The sequence below is a fragment of the Ammospiza caudacuta genome, chromosome 9 (assembly GCF_027887145.1).
Source record: "Ammospiza caudacuta isolate bAmmCau1 chromosome 9, bAmmCau1.pri, whole genome shotgun sequence".
Taxonomy (NCBI): domain Eukaryota; kingdom Metazoa; phylum Chordata; class Aves; order Passeriformes; family Passerellidae; genus Ammospiza; species Ammospiza caudacuta.
Window position 1 is genome coordinate 26,347,531 of NC_080601.1, and position 19,392 is coordinate 26,366,922.

The 19,392-nt window shown below is 44.8% G+C and overlaps 1 protein-coding gene across 1 annotated transcript in view; it reads right to left on the reverse strand.

Moving 5' to 3' along the window:
- The window catches only part of ARL3 (ADP ribosylation factor like GTPase 3), a 30,147-nt gene that overhangs the window by 6,391 nt on the left and 4,364 nt on the right, over nt 1-19,392 (reverse strand). The window contains exons 2-5 of the mRNA XM_058810387.1: nt 13,538-13,681; nt 12,322-12,438; nt 8,177-8,227; nt 6,028-6,213 (exon numbers count right to left, since the gene is read on the reverse strand). Of these exons, the coding sequence (XP_058666370.1) occupies nt 6,028-6,213; nt 8,177-8,227; nt 12,322-12,438; nt 13,538-13,681 (498 nt within the window). The remainder of the gene's footprint in view (nt 1-6,027; nt 6,214-8,176; nt 8,228-12,321; nt 12,439-13,537; nt 13,682-19,392) is intronic.

Sequence of the window (19,392 nt, forward strand, 5' to 3'; positions counted from 1 at the left end):
GTCACCAAACTTTTAAAGCAGAAATAGATTTTAAAAATTCTCTTCTGGCATGAGTTAATTGACAGGAAAATATCACATTTAATTGTAAATATCCCCCTGCCTGACAGTGATAAAGGGAAAATTAACATGTTCAGCTGTATCAGAAAGGTGTATGTGAGATGCGTTCCTCAGCTACATCTGCAGCTTCTGGTGCAAATTTTTTTTTAAGGGGAGTGTTGTTCTGCAGTGTCCCCAGATGCTTTGGAGAATACCAAATGCAATGGAAAGCAAAAAAACCTAAAAGGTACATTTGCAGTTTTTCTACCTATGGTGTGAAGCAGGACAGAGCATTGGTAAGATAAAGAAATCCAGGGAAGCTGCTACAAACACAAAGAGCTGCTATAGGAAAGGCACATGGGAAGGAGGAAACAGTGCTTGAAAGAGTCAAGTCCTCAAGGAGTCAACTGTTGTCATCCTTTGTCCCTGCACACTCTGTCCCTATATCTGCATGTTTAAAAGATGGTTCTGTGAAGAAAGTATAATCCCTACAGTAACATTTAGATCTTGATAGATGTCCTTGTGCTGCTTTGTTGAGACACAGAAACATTGGCAGGTACTCTGAGGACTGAGGCGGATACAATATTAGTATTCCAGCCTCAAGTCAACCCTGGGAAAACTTAGCCAGGGAAAGATTTCAGATCTTACAGCTTTGCCTCTCTTAGCTCCTTAACAAGCAGCTAGTAAACTTTACCAAAGCAAAGAGAGAGAACCCCAGGGAAGAGGATAACGCTCCTTGCAGAGAAATGCTGCTCACACAACCCTGCCTTGCTGCAGTCCCATCTGCTATTGTGCCAAGGGAGTTGTACTCCAAGGCCCTTTGGGAAAGTACTGGTAGAGCCTTCCCTGGGAGAAATAAAAAGTCCTGCTTAAGATTAGCCCACTGCTTGCTTATTCTCTGCATTATCAGCTTTGTGGCTATGGGAGTGAAGTAATCTGACTTCAAACACAGCGAACAAGTCCTTTCCACCCCATAAAAAGCCTGACGATTTCTGCTCCCCTGCAAGCCTGGGATCAGGCAAGGCCACAAACTTGTGACCCCTAATGTGACCTTAAGGACAGAAAAGCTTAATCCTTTCATGTAATCCTCTGTCTGCCATAACAAATTGGGTCAGGCAAGTGCAAAATTCTCAATCTCTAGCATTTTTGGTATGCGTTATTTTAACTGTCACTTTCTTCTCCCTCTGCACAGCCAGGACTGTGCCTTCATTATCTGTCATTTCCTTGCACCTCTGGTGATCATACAGGCTGGCTCCTGCCAGTACATTATCCATTGGGTTTTGCCTGGGTGAAAGCTTATATTCTTGTCCTCTGAGACCTTGTATCCCTGTAGACTCCCTCCTTACCCTACTTAAAAATCAGAAGACATTGTCGTGTAATCTGGAAACATGGTTGCTTTTCCTCAACATGCACAGGCTCTGCCTGCTCCAGGAGAGCTGCAGTCATCAAAACTGGTTTTAAATCATATTTACAAATAGCTCCAGAACCTTGTTAAGATGTGGGAGATCCCTATCCAGCCTTTCCTAGCTAAGACTAAACCTAAGCTCTGCAGATACCTCATTGGTATGTGGTATCTCCCAGGGATGGTCCTGCTCTAAATCTTGCCCTTATGAAAGTGTTGAATTGCAGCACAGACATAACTTAGGTCTTGGGCTTCATTCTCAACTAGGTTGAAACAGCCAGGGAAGAGACAGAGCTTCAGCCTTCCCCACAATCCTTTGGGCCAGATGGGCTCTGGCATAAATTGGAAAAGTTTAGTGGCTACTCTCAGTTTCACTGGCTTTTAATGGTCTCCAGAGGGTCATTATGTTTGGGAGACTCTGGACAATACGCTGCATCATCATTCTGGAGGACAGTTCCTCAGGGCAGGCTGAACTCCTGCTGCCTTGATTGGAGAATCTTGCTTCAAAGAAACAAGCTACAGAGCACACATCAGTCCCAAGCCTTAAGTCATATTTAATATCACACCCTGGCCCCTAAATAACACCTCAGCAAGAGAGGAGGCAGCAAAGCAGAAGGGTTCTGTTTGCTTTCACACCAACCCTGGCTGGCCAGGGTGGAATGTACACAGCTTTTGCACACCAAGGGCTACAATTTGAGACCTGGTCACAAATACCCCAAGAGAGCCTACATGGCACCAGAGTCACTGTGAGGCAATAGTTCCCTTATGTTCCTCTGCTGTCATCAGTAATCACCTCCCTCACTTGCTGAGGTCTCAGTGTAGGCTGGTCAGTACCCCGTTCCAGAAGAAGAGCCCAGATGGCTGTGGCAAGGAGAAAAGGCTTTCCTGCTTTTTAACTGGGGCTGAGGATAAGAACAGACCCAAGAAGACATTTTGCTTGAAAAAGCCTCAATGGCACCATGAAGTCTGATTAGCAAGACAAGTGCTGTCCACAGTTCCAGTCGGGAGGTAATGAAGTCTTCAGCTGGCATAACAGGGGCTGCCAGCTGGCATCCAGAGACACTACATGGAGTTTCCAGTTAACCCAGTCACCTCTCTTCTGAGCCTGCTCAGGACACTGCTAGGCCCCTTTTCCAGAGTCCCTAATGGTTAATTTTAAAAGAGAAGATGACTATATGGATTCCCCCCTTAATTAACAGTTTTATTAAATAACCCATTTCAAATAATAGTTAAATTCTCTAAATTTATATCATTCTATTAACCATAATCTAATCTCATTAACCTTGAAATCCCCAGTCTTAACTACCCAGTTCTATACACGATGGTGCTAGCTGCTAAACTAATTAAATGACCTTCAAACTATTTCTCCTTCATGTATCAGCATTATTTATCTGTGCTCATTGCTCTTCCTTCAAGCTATCACAAACATCTTCCCATATGAACTCTGTTCCTGCATGTGCTCAGTAGAAGATATGCCACCACTCTTCCTTGCAAGATCTGTCAGTAATGACTCCAATTCTACTCCAGCTAATCCATTCCATCACCTGCAATGGTTGGTGTGCTCATTCCTTGGCTTTCATTCTGAACACCTGATGCTTCCCCAACTCCATTTATTTTGCTGCCACTCATTGTCATTTCTCAACAAAGTCCTTAAAGCGGTGACCTGAGATTTAACCACATATGGAGAGCTCCTGTTCTGAGCCTCTGGTACCTGTGGCCCTGGTGCACCACAGTCCTCAAAAACATCTTTCCTAATCTCACTCTTGAAACAAGTTTTTTGATTCTCCTAAAGTTTGACCTCTCCTTCACATCCCAGGACTGAAGACACTATTTTTTCCTAGGCTGATCTGGGTTTACTTTAAAAGCCATCTCCCCAAACACTTTGTTCCATTTGCAAGGAAAGGGAGTACTTGACATTCTTGCTGTCTGATTTGACAGAGCTGAAGTTATGACCGAAGAGAAAAGTAGGGGCTCTTCTTCCATAAGCTATAGAGAGCTTGCGACTTTCCTGACTTTTCTGCAATAATCATTTATGGAATAAACTGAAGTATTTAGGACAAGGAGACTGACTACAACAAAGTGGGATGTTATCTAGCCTGCATCTAAACTAATTTGTTTAGATAAGCATGATGAACAAAATACATAGGCCTGCAAATACTTTTATTTAGTTCTGGTCTTCTACTTTCTGGAAGTGAATGCAGAAGCAGATTTCATTTCCCTGGCAGAGGGTGTTGGACTGAGTATTTGCACTACTGGATGATTAGGGATGTGCTGTGCTTCAGGGAGGAGGCACAGTAAGAAGGTGCTGTCAGTGGAGAAGTGTGCAGCCCACTCCAGAGACCCCACAAATCTGCCTGAGAAGGAAGCACATTTCAAAGCTCAAGAACAGAACGTGACACTTTGTATCATTTACTTTTTCCACATCCAACACATATCTCTGAATTTCATCTGTCTCTTTACTAGCTCCCTTGGACTTCCATAACCTAGAGAAGGGCCTGAAGGGGTAGGAAGGCAACCTATGTTTGCCTGAAACCCTGTCAACTGCAGCCTTGTTTTTCTGGTCAGATTTCTTTGGACTAGAAATTTCAGAGCAGAGATTAGAGCTGAAGCCCTTTATAACACTGGCTACAACATAGCTGAATTTGTAGCTTAGCTAACTACAGGCCCAGGCCAGCATCCTCTTTCTGGATGCCAGGGGAAAGACCATGTAGGAACAGGATCTGCCTTACTCTGTTCTTTGCTCCCAGTTCATGGCCCAAGCTCAGAGAGGGAGTGTTTTTAAATTATTCAGGATCTGAGGAGAGCTCAGTTCCTCAGTTAAAAGCTGCCTCTAGATCTTACTGGTCAGCCATTGCCTGCACATCCCTTCTTCAGAAATTCATTTAAGTATTTTTCTGATACTGTTTTTTTTCTGATACCTTTGGTCTCCCCAACATCCTGTGCCAATGAGATCCAGAATTTAATTATGCCACTTGCAAAGAAGCACTTATTTTTATTTCTTTTAAACCATTTTCTGATTATTTCATCAGGAACGCTCTTCCTCTAGCAGTGTAAAAATAGCATACAGTCTATCTGACATTTTTATACCTTATTTTATAAATCCTGAAGATGTTCCCACTCTCTGTCCTCTCTCTTACAAACTGCTAGTCCTAATTTATTTATTATCCCTGTATACAGATGCCACTCTGTGCTGCTGATCATTCCTGACAGAGGATCCTCAAATCTCTCCTAATTCTAAGCAGATATGTGGAGTGTATTTTTTTCTGATTAGGGTAGTTAAGAGCCTAGAAGAGGTTACCTAGAGAGGATATGGAATTTACATGCTTAGATATACTTATAACTTGACTGGACAAGACTCTTAGCAACCTCCCCTAGACTCACAGCTATCCCTGCTTTAAACATGAAGTTGGTCTGAAGATCTTCTGAAGACCCTTCTACCTAATTTTTTGTAGGATTTTATGATTCTACTATTACTACTAAAACCTTTTTAAATGTGGCAGAGACAGAATTAGAGGTCATATCCAAGGTATGGACTCACAATGACTTTAACCTGCTAGAAAAGATGTTTCTTCTTTGTTTTCTTGTAATTGTCCAGTGTTTGAATTTTCCTCTCTGGCCTTTGATGAGCTCTGTTCCCAAGGCTCTGCTTCTGAGTAATGGCAGCTAATTTTGAGTCCATCGTCTTATAATTAGGATTGTTGTTTCTCATGTGCATTATTTTGCCCTTGTCAACACTGAATTTCATCTGCCATTTTACTGTCCACTCAGCATGGAGGGCTGCTTCTGTGACTCTTCATACTCAGCTTGAGATCTCACTATTCTGAACTGCTCTGTAGCATCTGCAAATAAGGTTTTACTGAAACTGCAGTGAAGATAAATGTCTTCACCATTCTGTTTCTTTAAATATCAGTGGAGTACTCAGATTTCGAGCTCTGCAAATACCTCATTAATTCAAGAAAACCTAAGAGTGAAATAAACAAACCTAGGTCCCATTTACATTACAAAGAACTACTATACCGCAGGAACTGACTACAGCACAGGAGCCCAAGACACAACTATTACAGTTCAGCACAGGGACACAGTGCAGACCCCTCGGTGTGTTTTTGCTGCCCCACATGCTGACATTAGAAGTGGTTGTTGCTCCATGTGCAACTCTAGCATTTCTCTGGATGAGAAAAATTGATCAGTTTTTCTCCCTGGTGCCTGGGTTTAGTAAAATGCCAAATGACATCAGTAGCAAAGGTAAATCAGATTTCTAGAGTGCACACTCGTACCAGTCAAAGGGTTAATAGTAAAAGACAATTTGTTTTGTGAGAATGATTAACCTGACAGCAGTCTCTTTAAAAGAAATCAATGTCTTCATCTGGGCCAGCTAAGGGCTCCTGGGTGGGGAAGCAATTGCTCTCCCCTTTACCAGGGATGGAGAGAGCCCCAGGGCCCCCAGCTCTCCCTTCCCTTTGCGCAGGACCCAAGACACGCACCCCCCGCGTTTTGCACTGCAAGGCTTTGGCTGTGCTGACCCCACCCTGCAGATCAGCAATCTCTTACAGATGGCCTGCTGGCACAGCAAGCCTTCTGCAGAGCCTCACCTGTACTCCCTCTCCTGAAAGAGCTGAACAAGACTGGATCTGCCAGACTCTGTCCCGGATTGTGTGCAGGTTCAGTCCCTCGGCAATCTCCGAAGCAGGGGCAGCCGTCAGCAAATCCTGCTTGTTGGCAAATATGAGCACGGGGACTCCACTAAGCTTTTCTTCATCCAAAAGCTCAGCCAGCTCCTGTATCATTTACAAGGGAGTGGGGGGAAGATGGTGAGAGGGAAGGGAAGAAAATCTTCAACCACCAATGCTTGTCTCTAATTAGAAATATATTTAGGGCAAATGCTAGAAGAGTGAGTTCCAGTGAAACCTAGATCTTATTACAAGAGAGCAAAAATGTATACAATCATCTCTGCCCAAGGTTCAAAAGCTATTTCTTCCAATTGCAGGTTAGAAAAATCTTAATTTTGGTCTGAAATTAGCAGTTGCCTTAAAGGCTACAACACCATGTTTTACCAGTCTCTGATCCCAGTAGACCAAAACTGATGAAACAGCAAAAAACAACAAGTACATTGGCAGTATGAGGAATCTGTCTTAAGTTATTGCCTGACTGACCTGATTTGTACCTGAGCAACCACTCACACTGGCCCTGGTATCTTTGCTCATTATGAGTTTCAAGGGGTTGTTCGAAGTTTTAATCACTACAATTTAAATAGGAGACGACTTCCCAACCCCGACCTCCCCCCCAAAATGGAAATCTCCCTCCCACAGGAAAGTGCTGATAATTTTGAAGGCATTGATTAGCTGAAGACAAGCTAGATGAGCCTTAATAGTTGAATTTTGGCTCCATATGCACAGCACAAATTGGATGGCATCTTAAAAAATGGGTTCGTTCATTCAGAACTGGTTGACTCAAAAAGATTTTTTTAATAGCTCAGATCTGAATCTGCAGTGGATCAATGGTGGCAGAAATACTTCATGTCTAGGTTGTGCAATGGTCTCATGTGAAAACGGCACTCAGTTTCAAGTCGCTTCCCTATGGGAACATATGACAAACTCAGCAGAACATGAACCTGTAGGGACTGCTGGCATTGCAGACAGATGAGTATAGGAGATTTTTGTGGCCTCCTTATTTAGCTGGAAAGATCTCACGCTCTCAGATAACATTCTAACATCTTTTATCCACTGAATAGAAACTTCTGGATTAAACAAGTGCAGTCGGGGAGATGCTAAACTGCAGTGGAAATACAACTCCATCCCCCTCAAAAGCAATGTTTGGTTTGGAAGCCAGGATGAGAGGATGGAGTTATAAACAGAACTGGCTGGGAAATTTTCAACAAAATAGATCTTTCATCTGACATGGCTGATTTATTGAAACCAAAAGTGTTTGCGGAAATATGAGGAGGGGTTTAGGCTGGCTCCGCCTGACTCAGGCAAGTGATCTAAGCTGCTGCTTCCTTTCTATCTCTTTTGCCCAATGAATATTTAATTACTGATATAAAATGAAATAGCTCCAGCAGGGGAAAGATTCCCCCACCCCTAGAACAACCAACAGTTCTGCTGTTGGGGTATGTCCATGAGACTTGAGAGGCAAAAGATCAAGTATCTCCTTCAAATCAGGCAGAACAGAAGGCTTTAATCTACATCTCCCATTTCTGTGGGGTAAATCTATTGCTAGCTATTTTGGGACACTGTCACTTTCAGAATTTTACACAGTGAAGTTTAAGTCCTATTTTTGCTCCAACTTAAACCAAAAAATGTTACAAAACATTAGAACTTTGTAAAATGGAAATCTTATTTTCTGGCCAGTATTAGATAGTTCTTAGCTTTTTTACAATTACATCCAAAAGACAATCAAGTCAATATGATTTCCATTTCGGTTTCGTAAATAAGAAAATAGGATTCCTCAGGGTCTTGGTTTGGCAAGGTTTAAAGGACTTAGAGAAGTTTGTGCTTTCAGTATTAGGCTCCATTTGCTATTATTGTATAACTTTAATGAACACTGTTCTATTTAAACAGAATTAGGCTACCTATTTTCCTTGTTTCACATCTACCAAAATAATCTGTATTGACGTTGAAAGGCAAGTCTCTTGAAATGCAAATTTCCTTCATAAACAACAAAATCTTCTTCCTAACTTTTGTGAGCAAGGGGCACTCAGAAGCACTGAGTCACTTCAAAGGAAGCTGGGCTTAAGTAACTTACCTGACCTGTTTCTTCAAACCTCTTCCTATCTGCACTGTCAATGACATAGATCTGAAAAAAGAAATGACAGGAAAAGTTACTCTTCCCAGAAGACACTCTTCCACAGCAGCATGTGCTTAAGTGAGTTTACACTTTTGGGCACAAAGATCCTTGCTATTATTTGCAGCAAATATTGAGAAAACTTCTTGATGTTCTGAAAGGAGAGGAACCATCTCTTTTAATGCCAGAGGAGTGGACAACCATGTGGGTAGAATCAGAAAGGAGCTGGCAGAAGTACTGGGATGCTGTCACCATCACCACAGCATATATTATCTGAAGAGAACGGGAGATTGCTGGTATTGTTTCAAACTTATTGTTACAAGCTGAAGCTGACCTTAGGAGGGCAAAACCTGAGAAGCCAGACATGGCCTTTCACCCCAGCAAAGTATACAAACACTGGCCTGGTGTGACTGTGCCGTGCTGCTCTCTAGCATCACCTCCTCAATAAGCCACCAAGGCACACAATGGCACTCAGGGGACACATGAATGTGCTGGGGACATTGAGTCTGTCTCCATCAGGCAATCCTACTGTAGCCTCTTGGAGAGGGTGGTTGGGTATGAAGGCTGGATTCAGCCTGCAAGACTCCATCTTCAGTTGCCATCTAAAAAAATGGGGAACCTCAGTACAACATGCAGGCAAGAATAGACTGGTATTCCTTTTTCATTGCTTGATACATGAAGGTTTTCGAAGAAGGATGCTGGGATAGCAGACAGGGATGGGACTGGTGACAAACACTGAGCATTTTGCTTCCAGTTGCTGCCATTCCCCATCAGTAGTGATTGAAGCTGCTAGCATGTCATCTGCATGCACTTTGGTGGCTTACAGGGAGCAAGTGTCAGCCTGGTTTTCAGGGAATAGATGAGCACAGCACCCTGCCATCAAGATAAATGGCATCCTTGCAGACAGTCTCAGCATAAGACTCCATGCTTCTAGGATAATTTTGATCAAATAGTAGGAGGAGGGAAGATCTCTAGATCTCTAGCAGCAATATCTATTAAACTATAGGCACTCTTAATGAGCAGCATTTGAGTTGTTTGAAATGGGACCAAACACGCAGCAGGAAAATCTGTATGCGAGGCCTGAGGAGGTAACCCAGCAACCTCCCAGCCGCTGTGCAGATCACTGGGGGGCTGATGTGCACTGACAGGGGCTGGGGGACGCGGCAGGGCTGGACGCAGCTGCGTGGGGATGCGTCAGCAGAGCACGCACCCACTGCCACGTGATGGGGACCAGCCCGTGGGCATGACACACAGGCCTCTCCCTGCAGTGTGATCCCCAGCACGTGCACCAACACTGCATCAGCTACACACGGCCTCCCCGCCCCTACCAGGCACCCACCCCTGTGCATCCCATGTAGGGTAGGAAACACAGAGCAAAAGAAAGGCAGAAGCTGCAGGGCTGGCAGTTGTGTTCTGGGGCGAGACTGGACTGTCATCTGTCCTCCCTCTGGCCATCTCTGGGGAAGTCCACAACACATGAATGCAATGGTCGAGTGCTGCTTGTGAGCTGAAAGGCAGCACCTTCCATATTGCAGTGCTTCTCTAACTGGGAAGGAATGGCTCTGGGTCCCATCCAGCCAGGCTTTCCCCTGCACTGCTCATTCCTCACTAGGGAGCTGTTTTGCAAGATGAGAACTAGATACAACAGTGCTTGGGGCAAAAGCCACAAAAGCACAGCACAGAGAAAGCAAAGTATGTGCCGAGTGCCTACTTCCAAACCAGCAAGCACTGTGCCAAATAGCTGCAGGTGCCTGTCTGAATATGCAATCAGCCAGATATCCACACCTTATTTGCCTGCGTTAAGCTTCCAAATATCACAGGTGTGTGATGCAAGACCAAGCTCTCATTCAAAGGCACCTGCATGGATTTGAATTTGTAATTACTTCCTGCTTTTTAATACTCTTTAGAGGGTCCTTTCTGTTTTATGCAATGCAGTTTAGGGGAAGAGAGAAGCAGGGGGTCCTGGGAACTGTAGTGTATCTCATGTCCAACCTCCTTTTATGGCCAAGGCCACACAAGAGCTGTTTTTGCCTGTGGGGCTTGGTAACATAGTTTACCAATTGGAACACCATGCTGGAGAATGGAGATTTGAGAAAGAAATTTCTGTAAAGCTGGGTACCTCCTTTGAGAAACAAGCCAAAACACAGCCTGGAATAAATGGGTTGGGCAGAAATTGCAAGTGGTGGGACTAGATGAAGAAATAGCATGAGGGATAAATTGGCTCAATTTATAAATGCACAATCTGCACCAGGTTTGTCAGAGGGTAAAATTGCTGGTTAAAACAGGGGTAAGGACTGGCAGAAGACAGAGCAAGCCATCAGCATACACGTGATCCCAGTTTTGGTGTGTATTGAATAGCAAAGCACTGCCCCAACATGCCAACATCTCCCAGTTTGGGACTGGGTGTCAGCATGAAGTGCAGCTAGGGGAACTCAAGTCCATTGGTGCACCAGCTATTTCTCTGAATTCACACTGCTGCTTCCCCCAAACTGATTCTGCTTCTATCCACCCATTTTCTTAGTCATAAGAACAGGTTTTTTTTCTGTACATTGCTTTAACTGGGGTGAGAGAGGGGCAGGGAAAACAACTGCTTTCATCTCCTTCAGTCTTCAAATTCATCTTTATTTCTGCACCTCCCATGCAGCACACGCTAGGAAGGGTGGAAGGCAACAGGCCAGTGTAGTTTATTGTCTTTGCCAGCAGAGTCTTCCAGATACTGTTTTATGGTTGCACAGCCTCTGCATCCTGAGCACCTGCCACAGCAGGCAGAGATCCCAATGCTGCTGCTTTGCAGGGCTGACCTTGATCTGCACACTTATTGCCTCCCCACCACCCACAGCGCTAGAGCCTGGGCCAAATCAAGGCACAGTCACCTCACAGCCACACCATCTCTGTCCTCAACAGCCACAGAGGAGCACAGTGTGTGTCCCGCTCGTTTCTCAAACCCAGATCATACCCCATGAAAAATCTCACAGTTCCTCTTTGCAAAAGCAATCAGCTGGGTTTTTGCAGTGGTAGCTGTTCCTGAACTTCGGATTCCAAATTAAGGCTCAAAAATGAAGATTGGCAAAAGAGAGTATCAAGGGTTTACTAGTCACATTTAAGTAATAGCTTCATTTGGACAATGTTTTCTAAGCCTGCAGGCACAGCCAGGCCTTTCAGCAACTGGACACGAGCCTTGGTGAACAGAGTCCTATTCCTAGTTGCACTAATCCTTCCATGCAAGTGCACTGAAGCTTCTGACACATTACTGAGTATATGTGTGACAGGAGGGAGGAATGGTGTCCTTCTGAGAGAGCTTCCTACTTTCCCATGGGAGTCTGCAGACCTTGGTTTTTCTCTGTTCCCACAGGCAATAGTGCTTGAGGCAGAGAGAGGCCTGCAGCCCCCAGTCTGCCTTCATCCTGGCATATGTGGATGCATGCTAGAGGTGATCTTTGAAACTAGCCAAGACAGCACCTGGAGGGTCCCAGGGCAATGTGCTCTGGCATGGAAAAACAAAGGTCCTGCACTGTAAATGTAATTGTGGTCATCTGTAGCTAATTGTAAGGTAATTACAGCTAAGTTGTCGAAACCATTAAAAGACAGCCTTACAATTAAAGGAGAAAAAGACAAGGGGTCTCTCTGTGTCCCTCACTCAGAAGCTTTCTTATCTGATGCCAGACAAAGCATTTAATTCTTATGCCTCAGTTTCCCTACCTATAAAACAAGGGCACCACACTGACCTACCTCTACACATGATGTTTAAGTCACTAATGCCCACGACAGGCCTTCAGAGTCTCCAGTGAAAGGAGCTATAGATGGGTAAAGTACATGTTATTAATGTTCTTTCATTTGAAAGAGACTGAGATGAGAGGAAAGGACCTGGCTATAAACAGCACCATCCTGTGAAAGTAAAAACATGCAACTGAATGATTTCTGCAAACATAACTGTATTTTTCTTACTGCACTCAACCAATCTTGCCATTTAGCTCAGAATAACTCCTGTTACAATGGCAATGGTGTTACTGAGGGCTGGGACATTACATTACTTGTTTCTGAATTTCTGGCTGAGACCTTGGAAAGCCATTGCATGAACACAGCATTCAGCTGCAGCCAATACTCACAAGGATATCAGTGTTTTCAAAATAGTTCCTCCAGTATGGTCTGATCTTCCTCTGTCCGCCTATGTCCCATACGTTCAGTTTGAAGCCTTGAGACTGTACACTTTTGATGTTGAAGCCCTGGAAAGAGCAGAAACAAAGCCACATAGAGCATAAACCTGAATGGCTGGAGCATATTCATAGCCAGACATTAACACCTTATATATCCCATGCCTGCAATGTGCATTGAGATGGGCTGGGCACCCACAAAGATGGATCAGCTGTGGGACAGGCACCAGCAAAAGCAGCTGCTAAACCATCAGTTTGTCAGTGCTCTTGGGTCAAGGGTTGATGCTGTCATGCCTATGGAGACATATGATGCAGTTAGTGCCCTGAGACAGCTCAGCAGGGTGGGTGCAGGAAGAGGTGGGAGAGCTGCAGATAAGGAGAAAACAAGAGCACTGTGAGAAGCAAGATTGAGCTTGTGAAAGCTGAATAGACAGTCGCAGCTAATATGAAGCCAGAGGTCTCAGCTCAATTCGACACGACACAGCTAATGCTGGGCTTAAAAGAGCAACAGCTGCACGTCTGAAGGGTCCATTTCATCAATTAGAGCACCAACTGAAAGCGCATTCAAGTAGAAAAAAAGGATGTGGTGTGGGCTGGCAACGCACTGCCACACCACCCAGGGGACCAAGGCTTGGAATTAGGGTGCCAGGTCTGGGAGCTTTGGGAGGCAGCTACAGGGTGGGGGGAAGCATATCCCATAGCTCTCTAGCAACCTCCTCTGGAGCAATGCTGCAGTGCTTCTGAAGGGAGCCATCACTCTCCTCCAATCCCAAAGCTCAACCAAAGGGCATGAGAGACATTAGAGAGGAGCACTGGTATATGCAGAACCCTTGGAGCTGGTTGGGTGAAAGATGTAAACAGACAAGGGTTCGTCCAGTGCTGCAGCATCCACTCTACATGTCCCCTGTTTGGCAAGGACAACAGGAACAAAGTCTCATCCATGCCAAAGCCTTTTGCAGAACTCCATAGCACTCATCCACTTTTGCACTACCTGACCAATGCGGCCTGAAGCTCTCTGGCTCCTTCAGGAAACCTTCTCTTAGGCAGAAAAGACACAAACTTAATGGTGCACCAAGCTCCAGTTGCTCCCCCTTTTACAATCATGAGCACTTTGTATAACATGGCAGGTGGGACCACAGTAACTGCCTCAAGAAGGAAAGGCCTTCCTCACCTGTGTTGGGGTGATGTGGCTGATGTCCTCTGATGCCAGCTGTTTCAGGAGTGTGGTCTTGCCTGCATTATCCAGTCCCAAGAGGAGGATTCTCACCTCCTGGTCTGGGGTGCTTTTTAGTTTGCGCAAGATTGACAGTAAACCCTAAATGCACAAGAGAGACCATAGCTGTTATTTCCCCACCCCAACGTCCCCCACAATGTTATACCCTCCTACCTTGAAATGGATTCTGTTTGGTGGTGGTTCCCAAGACACCCTAAATACCTTTCTGCAGTCCTTACTCCCATTTCATTTCCTACTCCTCCCTTTGCCCCTATTTTCTTCCATCTCAGAGTACCAACAAGGTCTCAGACAGCACAAATGTCACGCAGTGGGGTGCCCTGCTGGCTGCACTGCTCTTGTCACACAGCTGTTTGGCATTCCCTGTGCCAGGGAGACAGTGCCTATGCATATCCTGTGCAGAAGCTTGCAGACCACATCCTTGCAAGCTCTTCATTACTTTAATCAGAGGGAAAACCCCATTAATTTGATCTGCCTCCTAGGTAACTACAGCTTACAATGTACCTGACATTGGTTCTTACAGTAACTACCCTGGTCATCTCAAACCCCGTTTATCTGTCTAAAACACGCTGAACCCATGGGGCATGTGCAGTTGTGATTCTCAGGATGTAGCACTTAACAACTACCTCAGATTACCACACATCCTCACTAAGAAAAGCACAGTGGATTCCAGTCATTACCCAGGCTCAGCTCTCTGAGCTGACAGTATCACTCAGGATTAGGAAACAGAATATGCAGGTCAGCTCATTTACAAACATGCACCTTATAGCAGCACACCCAAGCTTTTGTCAGTGCCACCAGTCAGAGACCAGCACCTCTCTAAAATGGCTGGAAAAATATTCTGGATCCTGGTACATAACCAAGAGACGCAAATCACCCTGCTACCGCCTGCCTCTCACTGCCCAGCCCACTCCACAGGAGAGGGACAGTTGCAGCCAAGGGCACAGGAGCAGGCTGTGACACCAGGAATGCCTCAGTGTCTTTGGCACGCTGCCACACTCCTCTGCAGCCCCTGCGTGTCAGGGACTCCTCAGAGCCCAAGAAGCACCCACCACACTGAGACCTGCCTGTGGACACAGGTGCTCTTGCTACTAATTCGCCTGAGAAAATCCAGGCAACACCTACAGCCCCTTCTGAAGCCCTCACAGCATTCCTGTTCCATCTCTCCCAGACAATTCCCTTGTCGAAGCCCACTAAAACCAAGAGCCAGGAAGAAAGTTCAAATATCAGCAGAAACCTGAGCCCACGGGGCCCACATCTCAAACCTTTTTGTTCTCCCAATAGCAAAATGGAGAAAATGCTTCTTGTCGACCTGCAAGGGTGTAATCAGTTAAATGTCTTGAAGTGCTTTGTTGCTATGAGGAACTAAACCCTCTAAACATTCCTGCTGAGAGCCAAGGACTATTTGAGCCTTGAAGGTTGCTCCCAATCCCCTCCAGATCGTGGCAATCAGAAACTTGTCCTCAGGATAAAGAGCTGCACGTCGCAGTACAACTGTCTCCAGCAGTGTCCTTCTGCCCACTCCCAACCTCAGCCACTCTGCAAATGCTGCTTCTGACTGCTCACCTCCCTGCTCCCAGGTGGGAGTGCTTTGGGAAGGACTCGGCACCACAGGTCGTGATGCTAAAGCTTTTAGTAACACTCAGAGATTCAAATGCATGTGACATCTGATCCACCCCTGCAAGCATTTTCGATTTCAGAGTAATTTAATGGGTTTCTGTTAAATTACCAGCTACAGCTCACAAAACGTGTGTGATGTGTAAGAAACAGGGAGGAGAGAAAGAACTTAGTAAAACTGGGTTCGAAAGGTATGTGTAAAAAACTGCAAGATTGCTACTGTTGCTGTGCTTTTAAAAAGCACTGTGGAAAGCTGAGGTTCAGAAATTCAAAGCTTGTGCAAGCAATAGCAAATCTGCAATAGCCCAATAAGCAGGCTCAAGGTATCACCTATTTTGTAGATGATAGGCAGGTAAAAAACTGGGAATCCAGACCCTGCTCAAGAGCTGAGAATTAGAAATGGGCTCTGTTTGGTAGAGGGTGCTATGCCGGCTCAGTACAGGCACCAGCACAGGCACAGTAAATCCCCAAACAGCTTTTAGTTGAAGTGTACAGGCCTGTAACACCACGTGCAGGGCCCTGAGGGCCAGATGCTCACAGCTGGCTCTCACCCATGGGCCCATGGCTAATGAATTTGAAGGGCTGTGTTCAGTGCAGCCAGTCACTGCAAGCCCTGACAGCTCATCTCCCTGGCCATAGGGCTCAACCCATGTCCTGCCCTGATGATGGTCTGCACTTCCACACATCTGAGGAAAGAGAAAAGGAACAGCAGCAAACATACCTCTAGTGGTTACTTGTTTATATGCATGTCCTAAGTGCCCTTGACATCATTAAAAAGCACAAGTTTTAACTGCATGACTAGCAACACATTTTCTTTTCACCTGCCGTCAAATTTACAGTTGTGTTTGTTGGCTTGTAAATCTGTGGATTTCAGCTCAGTGTGGACAGACTCCACAGGAGCAGGAACTCTAAAATTCACACATTCTCCTTCCTTTCTAGGGAAACACTGAATTTGCCATTCTTATGGGCCTGACCCAAAGCCAATGTACATCAGCCAAAGCACCACTGCCGACTTTGGAGAGCTCTGAATCAGGCCCTATTATTTTAGTTTATTGCTCACAGTTAAAAAAAGAAGCTGTTGAAATGCTAATCCTATTCACAGCTCCACTTGCTAAGAGCAGAGCAGTGTATCCCAGAGCAGATCAGGATTAGGTGCCTTTATATTTCAGAATTCAACTCCAAAATACTGAGCGCAAGGAAATGTATTACAAAGTATTGCTTATCTACCACGGAGCAATTCTCAAGGGTCGGGAAGTGGAACAGTTGTAAATGTTAATAGAGCTTCTCCCATTGTAGATGGATGCTATTTCTGGGCTAGTATGACAGCCTATGAGAAAACGATCAGCATCGTTCCATATTCTACTCAAGTGACACTGCTGCATGGCTGATCACAGGATTATCAGGGGTAGCCAATAGAAGAGAAGATATATATAGAAATAAAAGTATTCTCTAAGGTATAAAGTAAGCTGATTTAAAAGGCTGGAAGACAAGCAAGCCAACATAGAGAAGTGGACTTTATTTCAGTAGCTGCCAGCACGGTCTGTATATACAACTTAAATCAAGAGCCAAATAATAGTATTGGCTCCCATGACTGTTACTATTTTGTAAATAGTATTTAAAATGTGAATCCCTGTAGTTAGTAAAGATTTAAAACTAAAGAAAGCCATGTCCAGATGCATTTCTCATTTTTTTCTTTTTACTTTTTTTTAATTCATCTTGTGAGTATACTGATTAGAAAGACAGAAGGCATTTCCTGACAGCTTAGTAGACTGGAAAAAATAACTCAGCAGAGTTCCCTGCTGCATGCCACCATGATGTGGGACAAGCAGCCCCTGTTGCACACACACTGATGGACAAGCACTCCTCTGCTGGCAAACACAATGCTGAAACTAACGGGCTGAGGAGAGTCAGAAAGCAATGCCTTGCTATTCATGGGATTTGTCAGGTAGAAAGCCATGAAATGGGAAGATGTGGTGCAAAGAGGATGCACAGAAACAACACAGGAGGAGCAGATTTTTGAAACAGGGCAGGTAAGAAATGTCTCATGCTGGGACTTAGCCAGTAGTGAGAAGGGAGAATTCCCAGGATGACTGCACAGCAGCCAGGCCAGTGGCACTTGCTCACTGGAGTGTCCAGGGTGAGAAGCAGGACAAGTCTTGAGCAGGCCAGGGTGGATGTGAGCTGGCTGAGGAGCCGCAGAGACGCCTCACAGGAGTGTAAGGGCAGCGTGTCAGCTGCACAAAACTAAGCAGACTGCGGCATCTGTAACAGAGAAGGGAACTGCAGATGCTGCTCAGATAATGAACAGCACAGCATGGCAGCGTGTGCAGCCTTTGGAGAAGGGCAGCCAGACAGAGCAACTCAAGGCTGGGCACAGTCAGCCAGCATCCGCTTCTTGGTCACCTCTGGGTTAAGCAAACTATGTCTTATATCAGATTGGCCTGTTTAAAAACATCTTTGTCCTTGGTGGAGAGGGTTTTCTTTACAAGCACCGTGAGGAGACAGACTGATGGGGTCAGCAATGAGGAGACTGCATTTTCCAGACAGTGAGCGGGGACATAGAATAAAGAAAAAGAGACTCCTGACAATTACTATGAAATCAGAGTGGGACATTAAATTCAAAGATGCAACTAAATGGGTAAGAGCACTCATAAACACATTGAGCATGAAAGCAAAGCTAACCATCTTATTAACATCCTTCAGAAAACAGGGATGTGTGGTTTTATGAAAGTATATCATTGCTAGGTTTAAAATACCCACCAAATTATCAAAGGACTTTCAATTATAGCTGCATGTAGTAATCCTATTCTCTCTCTCAAAAAAAATCCTACATATATAAAAATACAGTGACATTTATAGTCCTAGCTAAGGGTTCTGTGGGTTTATTCATGCTGTATATGGGTCTCTTGAACTAGTTGATGCATGTAACTACATCCTGTACCACAGAAGCCACTGAAAGGAAGATTCACTTTACAGGACAAAGCAAAAATTGGTTTGGGACAAACAGAGCATTGAGATAATCTGTTTAAATATTGTATCAGATTGGCAATATAAAGCCATAATGGAAAGAACAATTCTCCCTTGTACTGAGGGCTGGATACACGGGGCGTGGATAAAAAGTGTGGCCCGCAAGCTGCTGCAAAGCACGGTTGGTTCTTATTAGGAAAGAGAAGTAAATGTATTCTGTTTAACTTTATTAGCCACAAGGCTCAGATAATGAATTTAAAATAAAGTCACCCTCAGTCACCACCAATTGCTTATCTACTAGATGTGGACATTTAGATAGAATCAATTCACTTCACCAAGATGCAATAGAGCCACAAAGCTCAGCAGCTCAGCCTGCCATTACAATCACATTTTCCCCATCTCTATACCCCTGCAGAGATGCCCTCTTCCCTACTACTGCAACCACAAGTCACTTTATCCTCAAGATTCATCTCAGCCAAGCACATTTGCCATCAAGATGACAACTCCTGTCTCCCCACAGCTCCCCAGCACTGCTGAGCTCTATTCTCAAACTTCTGTGACTTTCCAACAACCGTGGGAGAAGCCTCACAAAATATCCATAAAACCAGCCCATGATTCTTCTGCTAATTCCTTCTCTGCCACACCTACAATCCTTGATGAGGTTTAGGCAGCAAATGTGTCAAGTTCAAACCTGTCTTGGATTCTACTTATTCGTATCAGTTGGTTATCTCTCACCCCAGACAGACCGTATTTCCATGGCATGGGAGCACCTTGGTGCTCTGCTGGCACAGCACCTAGCACAGCTCTGGGCACCAATTTATTTATTTGCTTTCTGTTAAGCAATATGGTAGCAGCTCACCATTTTTAAAGTGTAAGTTAAAGATAGAGGGTACACGTGATGATTTCAGAAAGTCACACAGGAGGAGCTGACACAGGGAAGGACGAGGGGCTTAGCTGAGCCAAATATCTTGCCTTGCACAGTGGATATATGAGGCTACATTTGTCATCCAGGGTGCAATCCTGCACACACAGAGCTGGAGGAGGGGAGTCCTTTCTGACAACTGCACTGATTAGCTGGTGCCCTGAAGAATGACGTCTGATTACCTTTATCTTCGGCTGCAGAACTGCAAATGTCACTAATGGTCATAAAATCATCCAGTCTTTTTCGAAATACAACCGAAGTAAATTAATCTATTGAGCTCAGTTTATTC